The sequence below is a fragment of the Tachysurus vachellii genome, chromosome 24, assembly GCF_030014155.1.
Source record: "Tachysurus vachellii isolate PV-2020 chromosome 24, HZAU_Pvac_v1, whole genome shotgun sequence".
NCBI classification, from domain to species: domain Eukaryota; kingdom Metazoa; phylum Chordata; class Actinopteri; order Siluriformes; family Bagridae; genus Tachysurus; species Tachysurus vachellii.
In genome coordinates, this window is record NC_083483.1 from 7,657,849 (window position 1) to 7,670,437 (window position 12,589).

At 38.6% G+C, this 12,589-nt stretch overlaps 1 protein-coding gene across 1 annotated transcript; it reads right to left on the bottom strand.

Annotated features, from left to right (window-relative positions):
- Window positions 1-175: 175 nt before the first annotated feature.
- On the bottom strand, window positions 176-1,655 carry LOC132839296 (transcription elongation factor A N-terminal and central domain-containing protein). The gene is made up of 2 exons (XM_060860199.1): window positions 1,603-1,655; window positions 176-1,215 (listed from the first exon to the last, which is right to left on the bottom strand). Exon 2 carries the CDS (start codon window positions 1,205-1,207, stop codon window positions 197-199), a length of 1,011 nt encoding a protein of 336 aa, XP_060716182.1. The 5' UTR covers window positions 1,208-1,215; window positions 1,603-1,655; the 3' UTR covers window positions 176-196.
- Window positions 1,656-12,589: the final 10,934 nt, after the last annotated feature.

A 12,589-nucleotide genomic window follows, 5' to 3' on the forward strand; every position in this document is an offset into this window, starting at 1 on the left:
ATCCTTGGTACACTGGACCTGAAACAGGAATATGCCCTCTGCAGAATGCCAGTCCATCTCCCAGTGAAAACATGCAAAACTTTATACTCAGTAATCAAACCAGAGGCCCTGGTCTTTTAAGGTGAATTCCCACTGCGCCTCCATACCAACCTTCCATAGTCTTAAAAACTCTGCATTCAATGTCTTCAGGGTCAAGTCAAAAGCACACCCACCGGTTATGGTACCACTGTGCCCCACAGTTAGCACAAGTCATAAAGGTCATTGCTTGTTCATCGTCACTACCTCTCTTCACCCAGGAGGGGAGGAAAAGTGTGCCACGGGAGATCTGCGTCACCCTGCAGTCCATCCCATCACAGTGCTGGCATCGCACCTTTGAAGTGGCAGTCCCCTCCAATCCTTGTGGCAGCTGGCGCTCGCTGATGCCCGCTGCCGTGTAGCCCTGTCTGAGCTGGCGCAACTCATCACCAGCCATCTCCTGGGCAGACATCTTTGCAAATACCTCTGGAGCCAATGTGCCACTCAGAAGACCCTGGCGCAGATGTGGGTTCTTTGGGTTCTTCAGGTTGGCCACCTTGCTTCTTATGCAGGATTTGTATTTGGGTAGATTGTGGCCATGGATGGTGTCTATGTGTGTTTCAATAGTGTGAGCTAGCTGACTCGTCAGATCAGGGTAAGTCTGATCTGGGTTTAGAGCCTGGATAAGGAGCTCTACACACTTGTTTCTCAAGACTGAGGAGTTTGTGGAGCTGTTGTTCAGAGACGGAACTGTTAAGGGTGTTCTCAAATCATCTTCTGGAGGGTGAACAGTCGTATTATTTAAAGAAGCATCTCTCACAGAAGATGATTCACCCGACTCTTGGTCATTCACTTTTTGATCTAGGTCCCTTTTGGATGCACCTGCTTTATCTTCAGTTGATTCACATTCTTTTGTATTACTTGTATCTTTGATATGTTTGTGTTCATGTGGTGAACCATACAAACACTTCCATTTTGAGAGCACACCCTTTCCTCTTTTCCGAACACTGGCTACAGGACATGACTTTATAAGTTGATAAATGCTTTTGCCAATATCAGTGGTCTGTAGCTGCGCTAATGTCACATGTGTGCTGTAAATGTCTGTTAATAAACATAAAATGTCTTCATAATTTCCATCTTTGTGAAATTTCTCTATTTGTATCGCCATTCGTGTAATTTCCTTTATCTCCATTTTCGCATCTAAATAAAGAGATAAACAATATTTGGTAAACTGTCATTACTAGAACAAATAACACATATTACAAATTTATATTTCCTTTCATTGGCAATAAGGCCACAAATAAGGCTGAACCCAAATTAATCGCTTTTAAAAATGAAGTACACTAAATAGGGCACACAAGATATTCAGACTTTCCTTATAAAGGGCACTCAAGTAGAAAGTGTGAAACTATTTGGCATTGAACCACAAAGTTTAGGCCTATTGTGCGAGCTGGACTAAAGTAAATAGTGTTTCAAACACATATTAACCACAGTGTTACCGACATATAAAAATGTTAAAAAATTTTTACATTCTTTGTTATGTTTTTTGACGAATACCGCAGACTGCTACTACCACAAAATCCTTACCGATTAATATCAAATCCAAGCCGCCATGTTTGTTTTGGTTCTCGGCAAAAAAATCCCACTGTCACCGCTAGATGGAGCATTAGAATAATTAAAACGCTAGAATATGGGTTTGATTTAATAACTAACCTTGTTGAGAAATTAGAATGAAATTAAACTAACGTTGGCACAGAGATCTACTTCAAGTTATGAATACAGTAAGACAGATAGTTAAATATAATCCTACAAACTAGAATGTTTTGGTAAATACGACAGATCTTAAATAGTTGATCCCATTTTACAGCCAAGAACAATTATACAATAAAATATACTCAACTATAATAAATAGGGTAATATGATATAAAATTAAAAAAAAGAATCAGACTACTATAGCTATTGATGATAACTATAATAATAAGTAATGTCCCAGTGTATGTATGCAGCTGTACTGCCTTAACCTATACTTAAGTTATGTTAGTTATGTTATTTATTTAATGTACACATGTTTTCAGAAATAACTGACATAAGATGGGATCCAGTCCAAAGAAAAAAGCAGTGATTCAGTGAAAGTTTTAACCATTAAACAGAAATGAGTTTATAGGGCATAGAAGGTAAGTAAAGTACAGAAAATGCAGAGATCAGTTTTGAGGTTGTTTCTCCTCAATGAATAGTGAGTGAGCGGAACATTCACCACCAGCCAAAGCTAAAGGATCTGGTGTGGCGGTCTAGTGGAATTTCCTGCTAATATGAAGCAAACCTCTACTGTATTCAAGCAGGGAGTGGGTAATATCCGGTAATGTGGGCACAAGAACTTTGACAAAAGAAGAAAACGAGCTTCTTACACACCTTCTTTCCAAATAGAGACATACAGAAACAGACAATGTGTGGGTTCTCTCCATAATGAAAGAAACCTGAGAACTCATAAAGACATACACACACATGAACAATTACACAGCCTTAGGAATGCACAGGCACACAAACACAGACAAAAGTGTAGAGACACACACTTGCACACAGGATTAAAAAACACACACATATGTGGGCTGGCAAACACACGAAAGGCTACAGACTGAGGAGCATAACACAAACACTGGCTTATAAACATGCAAATAAACATACAGGATGTTTATTAAAAAAACATTCAAACAGATACACTCAAAGGTGTAAACCACACAAGCATATAAATCACACAGACACAGGCTCATACACAGACATAAACACAGACACAAGCTTATAAACACATATAAAAACATGCATGCTAATGTATAAGTACAGACACAAACCTACAGAATATGTATAAAAACAGACACAAACACTGACATAAAAACATACATACACATAAACACATTTGAAAAACACAAACCTACAGAGTCACAAATGTACTTGAACAGTGCTATAGACATATACACAAAGGTGTATACACACACACACAGTCTCTTTCTCTCTCTTTGAAACACACAAACCCAGTCTTGTTGACACACAATTACATACACAGTGACAGGCACCGAGTTACAAACACACACATTCTTCAGCTCCCACCTCTTACTGTTCTACTAAGTGTATACGGGTGGAACCTTATGTGTGTTCATAAATCAGAGCTTTAGAAATCGAGGGCCTGAGTCCTTATCAGTTCCGGAGCCTTTCAATGAAGAGGCACAATCACCACCAAAAGCTCAAGGCCTACCGGTGGCTCTGACTAATGTGTCTGCAGTCTAATCTGAGATCAGTCGGGTGTGACTTCTGAAAGCAAGTGGAATTTTACTGAGGTCACTCTCCCTTCACTCCAGAAGAGGGCAATCAGAACTCATGGTTTTCTCTTCTGCACCATGAGGATGTGAGAAGCAGAGTCATTTCCTGCTTCACTGTGCTTGTGGGCTCTGTCCCATATGCTATAATTCATATCTACTTAGTGTTTTCTTCTATTTTTTTTACTAGGACTTCAGCCATTTTAAGAGAACATGTAGTTACAGCTTCTTAAAAACTGCTGTATTAGAGGTTCATGCAGTATAGACCTGGTGAGTAATTTACTGTAATGGTGAGAGAATGAGCAGGAGCAGTGGGGCAGGGTTACAGCTGTAACTGATTGTCTAACGAAACAAAGCACTACATCTTGTGAATCTCACTACAGTTATATGGGTTATAACACTGCAAGGTCTGCTATCACTTTTCTGTTAGCAACCTTTCTTCATATGCATTTAAATGCTGGTGGTTGTGGTGAGGGTGGGAGGAGTGGGGGGAAGGGTTTGCTGGAGGATAGCTGTCAGCCTTGAGACCAGCCTTGCCACTCAAATTATCTGTAAGGTCAAAAGTATTGTTGCCACTGTGAAGCCGGTAACATAAAGTCATCATTACGACTCATTTTGTACCAAAGAACAAACGTGAAACATTCTGGAAATAAAATTTTGCCCTTTAGATAAGCAGTTCAACACCTTGTTTTGACTTCTTGACCTGCCACTTTTCAAGTCGGCTATTTGTTTCCTGTCTTTCACTATTCAGTTTTGAAACCGAGCTATTGTTCAAGACGCATCAAAACTGATCCCTGCAACTACACCACGTAAGATAAGCTTTGACGACAGCAATATAGGAACCTTTTTTTTGTTTTTGGTAAAGGCATGTTAGCATAATGCTGGGTTGTTTCTGCTCCCTTGTGGTTTGCTTGCTTGTCTCTTTCATCACACAATGATGCTGTTTAAAGCAAGCAGACGATGAAGAACTGACTTGTTTGCTCATCTAGCTCGAGTGCACAGCAATTTTCAGTACCCTTATCTATTTCCTCCATTCACTTCACTTTAGTTTGGCAAACTAGGACGCTGAAATGTCAGGGAAACATAACTCTACATGGGGGTCGGCTGGTCCCATGTGCGAATAAATCATCTCAAGTGATGACAGGAGTGTGTGTTGTTTCTTTGAAGACACCAACTGAAAGCAAGTTAACTTATTAACTTATGGTTTCCTCTAGTTCCACTAGATGAGAATACATTCTTATTATGGTCTTATTTTTTGGAGAATGGGTGGTTACGTAGAAGGTTAGCGTGGCCTCCTGATTAGCCAAGGCAACACAGAACTTATAGCAAGAACAACATGATATATATATATATATATATATAAAACCACTGAATTGAGTGGAATGTTATCAGGTACAGCCGTATTTCAGTAGTTGGAGTGCAGACATGTTGCATGCTGCAAGTGCAAATCTGATGCAAGGAAGACAGAGAGAGAGAGAGAGAGAGAGAGAGAGAGAGAGAGAGAGAGAGAGAGAATCTTGTTCCTCAAAGTAAAGTGTAAAAACAGGGTGAGATAAAGTGAGGCGACTTGAGACAGACCTTGTGAGTCTGGCCTTGAGCTAGGAGCATAAGAGTAGAAATCTAAGCCTACAGTTGCTCTTCACTTCAACAATTTCACTGCAAGTGTACTACTGAATTGCCATAATATTTACTTATACAAAGAAAAAAAAAATCACACTCACTTTTTACTTTTAGTTGGCTAACACAAATCCTTTAAAGCATCACAAACTTTCCTAACCTTTTTGACCGGTTGTGATGTAGGGTAAATCTCTGAATGAAGTGTTCATGCTGTACACCTGATCTGCACATTTGATTTTCTGTAGATTTTCAGACATGACTCAAATTCAGTAATATTTAGTGTATTTGAACACATATATGCAATGCATATTAATAATAAAAAAAGGAAAGAATGGTTGCTTCCTCGTACAGCTTCAATCCTTTGCTCAGGTTAGTGTTCGTCTGGAGTCTTACACATTCTCCCCATTCGACTTGGGTTTCCTGTTTTGGCTAAATTGGCCTAAGGTGTTAATTATATGTGAATGTGTGTGTATGTGTGACTGTCATTCACAGTGTATTCCCATCTTATGCCCGGAATAGACTATCCACATCAACCCTTACCACTATGACTTGGTTACTGAAGATCAATGATATTTGTTTCACATCACTGGGGTCAGGTTTGATCCTGGCCTCTTCCCTAGGTGCATAGAGTTTACATGGTCTCCTCCTACTCCGATTTCCTTCCTCAATCCAAAGGCATGTGTTGTAGCCTGAAGGTATGTATGTGTGTGTGTGAGACATGATGGGTTGGCACCCAATCCAAGGTGTCTCCTGAGTCCACTGGAATAGACTCCAGGTTCCCTGTGACCCTGTGAAGGATAAATGCTACTGAAAATAGATGGAAGGATATATATATAAGTGTGAAAGTGTCTGAAAGTGTTTACAGATGCATCATGTGTTATTGTATATATTAGTTTTAAACTGTTTAAATTTCTTCAAGCAGTAAGATGATACCCAAAGTTCTAACATTTTCTATTTTAAATTATGGCAGGTTATATTATAGCAGGTATAAATTGATTTACTATAATAAACTTATTTATTCAGATTTATTTTTCTCAAGCATAATAAACACAGGTTTATTCTTAGTTTCAAAGGTCAAGGAAAATATCAGGCCAGCTACAGTATCTTGCTAATTTGAACTATGTGTTTGAATAAAAACATTACATAAGTACAGAGTACAATCAAACTTTAAGACACATTATATTTTAAATATTTTAAAGGAATGTGACAGCTCAAGTTTGCAGTCTTGCAGTCTTTGCTCTTCTCTGTAATGTTTATATGAAATCAAACATTATCCATAACCTGTAATCACTCATTTCCAATTCGTGTCTGAAATTGCTTTGACTAGGCTAAGTATTGTTTGGGCTTTGGATCGATAAGACCTTGTTAATTTCAAAATATTTGATAATATTATGTGTTGTGTTACTGGAGTATGATTAACTGTTATTGTGCTATTCTGTGATATGTGCTGCTTAGCTGCAGGATCAGTGCTCGTCTGTCTGTGATTCTGTAATGTTTGGGTGAAGACGGAATACACTAGAATTTCCTTTCCTACATTCTCTCTGCAGTTTTTTGTTTATGAATCTTTGACCTTGGTGGCTTAGTGGTTAGCACGTTCGCCTCACACCTCCAGGGTCGGGGTTCGATTCCCACCTCCACCTTGTGTGTGTGGAGTTTGCATGTTCTGCCCGTGCCTTGGGGGTTTCCTCCGGGTACTCCGGTTTCCTCCCCCGGTCCAAAGGCATGGTAGGTTGATTGGCATCTCTGGAAAATTGTCCCTAGTGTGTGATTGCGTGAGTATATGAGAGTGTGTGTGTGCCCTGCGATGGGTTGGCACTCCGTCCAGGGTGTATGCTGCCTTGATGCCCAATGACGCCTGAGATAGGCACAGGCTCCCTGTGACCCGAGGTAGTTCGGATAAGCGGTAGAAGATGAATGAATGAATGAATGAATCTTTGACCTCCTTGACTGTGTTGATTGTGAACAGCAGGGTGGGAGGGAGGTCTCTAGGCCAACATAGGATTTTGTGTGTGTGTGTGAGAGAGAGAGAGAGAGAGAGAGAGAGAGAAGCCGGCTGTGTTTATAATCAAATGACTCACATGTCTTTTTCTCCCCATGAATCTTTCTTCTTTTCTGGGAACACACTGAAGCGACAGAGAAGCGGCCACCTATTACATCCTGACAGCAAAGGCCAACATCATCATCACAGTGTTCAACATTCCCTTAATTTTTATTGTGCAGCAAAGTGGGAAAGCAGCAGTTTGTCTTTTTGTATTTTTCCCTCATTTTTTTTAGTCAAACATGATTTCATTTGATATTCTTGAATAGCAGTAGTTTTTAAAAAATAAATAAATCTGTTAGAAATTTAAGAATAGCTTCTATTTGATAACATTCCTTGATTTTCTTGTGTGGCTTATGAATATTTAGGTTTGTAATTCATGTTAAAACCTCAATCATGCCTATTTTTATATATTTTTTCAGACGCAGGCTCTTTGCTCCTGGATAATAACAGACATGTATATCATTCTATTTACACCAAGTTTGTTCATTACTAATTACCACATTGTAGCTTATCAGCTATCACAAGAAAACCAGTGAATTGAGAATTTGAGAACCGACTATGCTATGTCTGTTACACAAATTACCAGTTAGCCTAATATAGCTAGGTTGCTAGTACCACCTTCTAAACTACATGACACACTACCTAAATTACACAATAGTTCACCTAATGTTAGCTAGCAGGTAGTCTACTTTTATTTATTTTTTTTACTCTTTACACAAACTAATAGTTAGCTTGTAGCTAATTTAGTGATCTGACTAAATTGCATAATACACAAACAATGTCAGCAATCTTGGCACAACCTAATAAGTTCATAGAATTCGTTATAGATTATATATAAAATTTAACTCTTAGACTAACATTACCTATCTTGTTAACAAACCTGGGTGTCTTCTAGAGTCAAAAGTCTGCTCATATCATATGAAATGTTAGGGAATGTAAGGGTTAACACTTATTAGCAAATTAGCTTGCTAGTTTACAGAATAAAAAGTTAATTTTAATTTTATAATAGAGAAAGTTTTTTATCAACACCTGGCAAAATGACATTACATAATTGTTACATTAAAAAACAGCTAATTAGATAATAATTAACCTAATGTTAGCTAGAATACATTATTTAAATAAATTAAATTTAATATTTCTGTGTGTAATGTTGCATATTAAAATATCAAATTCATGAAAACACATACACTGTCAAAACCAGTACAACTAATCAAGGCCTTTAAGATAACAGCAATGCCATTATTATGACATCATGTTTATAAATGTTTAACTTACATTAATAATCCAGAATAACGTGACCTCATGCTGCACGAAATGAGATCACATTCAAAGCTTAGACACACAGAGTGACTGGTGTGGCATTTTATTCACATATGACATCATATAAAAGGGACAATCGCTGTGTAACTGTCCTAGTAAGTGCACTTTGTACCATAACAGCCCCTCCTAGACAGAATCTCACACAGCAGACAGTCATGAGAATGCTGTGGGCAAAAAGACAGGGACAAAGGAGGAACTGTCTGGAATTGGCTTTGGTTGCCATTAATTACAAGACAGCATGAACAGGTGCACAATCCCAGATAAGAAGTGATGAATTCAGATATAGTGAGCTTAAGGTAGTGTGGAATAATATGGATAGATACACACCAGGAAATGGATTGTAATTGTAATCATTTGAAGCAGATTAAATTTTTGCAATAACAAAAATATTGACAGTCAAAGTAAAGCCAGCATTTAATATTCAGTGCTCATAATTTTTGACATAATAACCGTTGACCAAGGAAACGAGGATGCAGCATAAGTCCCATGGTGAGGCTTCTTGAGCGTGCAAGTTGCAGTGTCCTCCCCCACCTCCATCAGATTTCACAACAGTTTGCACATTCCTTTTCTTTTTCTTCTCCTTCTATTCTCTCTCTCTCTTTCTGTCTCCCTCTTTCTGTCTCTTTGGCCCCTCCTTATGCCTGATGGGCAAGCAAGAACACAGACTGCTGCATTCAGGCACTTTATCAGAGTCTGGGAGGGAGAGAAAGAGAGAGAGAGAGAGAGAGAGAGAGAGAGAGAGAGAGAGACAGACAGACAAGGGGGTGAAATGAAGTGAATGCAATGAGAATAGAGAACAGGAGGAAGGCATGAAGCAGCAAGTCTTAAGGAGAGAGAGGGGGGCGGCTTCTGAAATTTCCTTTTTTTTAGCTGTCCTCTGACAAAAGACTCACAGCGAGCAGCGAAGGCTCTTTGTTCCTGGAGGCACGGGATCACTTTCTCAACTGGGAACGTGCAATGAGTGTTAACATTATAGCCTGCATGAGAATAAGTGTGCATCTGTAGGCTGCAATTGTCAACACTGTGTGTGTTAACACTGATTTTTATTTACTGTGTGTGATTTTATGTGTTTTGTTGGTGTTGATACTGAAACATTTTGGTACAGACAGGTCCAGGATTCAGAGGATACAGTATATGTATACAGTATTTGGTCTAGTATAGGTCTGGTATACACTTTATTAAATATCTACATAGAACCATTTTTGGGAGGCGGTTGTATTGGCTAAGTACGGAAGGTTCGATACTTGGCCAGAAGAACCTTTTCCCAAAAAACAGTTCTATAATTCAAAGAATGTGCAAGATGAAATCAGTGCGATTACTTTTTGGAGTAGATCTCTAAGTAGATAGCCCTGTAAGATGTATTGATAGGACATGTTTATAAATGACATATTTATATTATATAGTTTAAATGTGTGATATAATTCAAACTGAAATGATGAATGAAACTTATTAAAACTTAAAAATTTCTTTTTACAGTATACAGTTGTGCTCAAAAGTTTGCATACCCTGAAAGGAATTGTTAAACATTGACATTTATTTGAAAAATATGACTGATAATGCAAAATATTTTTTATTATTTAAGGATATGTGGTCACATGAAATCAGTAATTATCACATTTGTTGTTTGACTCCTTTTTAAAACCTAATGATAACTGAAATCACGTAAACAACCCTGATCAACAGTTTACACATCCTTGAATGTTTGGCCAAATTGTAAACACACAGGTTAACACACAGAGGTTTAAATGGCTATTAAAGTGAAGGTTCTACACCTGTGACTCATTGTAATTGTAATTAGTGTCTGTGCTTAAATAGACAGTGAGGTTCTCAGCTCATGAGGTGATGCTCTAACTTGGCTGAAGACAAAAAACTGCCAATGGATCTGTGTAATAAGGTAGTTGAACTTTACAGAGCAGGGAAAGGATATTAAAAGATATCTCAACACTTGAAAATGCCCGTCAGTACTGTTAAGGCTCTGATAAAGAGGTGGAAAATAATACATACTAAGCCATGGTCAGGTAGACCAAGAATGATCTCACCCACTACTGCCAGAAGAATTGCTTGGGACACAAAGAAAAACCCACAAACAACTTCAAGAGAAATACAGGCTGCTCTTGAAAAAGTGGTGTTGGTGTTCCAAGGAGCAAAATAAGGAGGTACTTGAACACAAATGACATGGTCGAGTTGCCTGGAGAAAACCATTTCTGCACCCATGCCACAAAAAGGCCCTCCTTCAGTACACAGACAGCACCTAGACAAGTCTCACAGCTTCTGGAGTCATGTGGAGCAATATGACCAAAATTAAACTTTATGGTCACAACCATAAACGTTATGTTTGGAGAGGGGTCAACAAGGCCTATGGTGAAAAGTACACCATCCCCACTGTAAAGCACTGTGGTGGATCTCTGTTTTGGAGCTGTGTGAGTTCCAGGGGCACAGAGACATTAGTAAAAATTGATGGCAAGATGAATGCAGCATGTTGTCAGAAAATACTTTGAAAGGAATTCTCATGCACAATTATTACAAAAGACTCCATGACATTATTGATGCTAAAGGGACAAAACATAATATTAAGAACTAAAGGTATGCAAACTTTTGAACAGGGAGTGTTTCCTTATTTTCTTTTTTGTTATGCTTTGTTTTATGATTGTGCCATTCTGTTGTGCCTTAAATATTAACTTGAGTCCTAAAAGAAATAAAATAAATTTGTTTTGTCATTGTAGCATCCACTGGACTCTAGAAGAACCCCCTTATTTATCCAACACAACTCTCCATAGCAATATTTCTACAGTAGTATGCGTCTCACTGTGTTGAAAGTTCCTCCCTACCTTTTGTTTCCTTCTTCCATGTATTTGTTCTTGTTTTGCTATTAAATTGTGTTTTGCTTTGTTGGTGAGCAACATGTTTGCATAAAATTCCTTTCTTCATTCATTCATTCATTCATTGCTCACTCTTTGTGTTCTTACCATCCCTTCTTAATAAAGATTTGCTTTAACCATTCTCAGACATTTTATGTATTGTAAAAATTAATATTTTCCTTTAAAGAGGAGGACAAAATACATCCTTCAAACTATTGACACTAACACAAAAACTCTGAAGATCAGATGGGTGACTGTGCTAAGAAAAATAGAACAAATAGCAGCGCAGATCAAAGCTAAAGAACTTGTGCTGTTGTTATGGTTCATCCTTCATCATAGTTGCGGTTAATTGTGCTAACATGCATTCGACCCTAAAGTCGCATATACATGCTCACACCCATACAGAGATATTTATAACCAGAAGCAAGAACACCATTTCATCCAGTCATGAAACCCAGCAACAGAGAAGCAGCCCACAAAAGCTGTTTTGGCTTGATAAGAATTGAAAAACAATGCAAGTGCATCTAACTTTAAAAAAGTTTTCTTAGTGACTTAGTTGGGGTTAAAGTAGCCCAGAGATTAGGACAGAGCATATCAACAGACTTTAGAAAGCAGGAAGGGGGCCGGGCAGTATTTCTTCCTCACTTGTGGTGAATGATTCACTATCACTCCAACCTGTCTAGCAAAGACAAACCCACCGAAAAAAAAAAGACCCAGGAAGCAAAAAGTCTGAAAAATAAAGAGGGGGAAACATGATGTCATCAGTTTTGATCCAACCCCCAAAACTCAGCTGAGTGCAAATGTAAACACACATTGATAGGATAGGCCTCACCTAAAAGCATCTTGTTTCAGCTGATGCGTTGAGAGCACGCCCATATTTGGCAGTACAGCAGAGCGGAGGGCGGAGGAATGAGCGATAAGTGGCCAAAATTCCACAGCATGTTTTTAACAGTTTGAGACTGCGGGCTATGTGAGAACACAAGCCATGACCTCCAGTACACTGTGTGTGTGTGTGTGTGTGTGTATGTGTGTGTATGTGTGTGCGCATATGCCTTTTTTTTGTTCGATCTCTAATTTCTTGCCAATTTGGTCACCTCTCTTATCATACAATGGCTATCAGCAGGGGCGGGAGAAGGTTTCTTCAAAGACACATCTCTGTGAACTGCGGCTTATGCTGCTGCACAGGCAGCGTTACACATTTTGAGGAAAAAGACTTTCTGCCTTCTCCATATATGAACCCACTATGCACACGATTGTCAGTGTCACTCCGATTGGGACGGAAAAAAGGGAATCTCTCCCACCCCGAAATTCAAATTTCAATGGCACAGCCTAGTTTTGTTAAAATTGTAGGTAGATTCAAGATATGCATTATTGGCATTACTTCAAATAAATGATTAGATTAGACACATATTAGCTTGTACTGAATAATC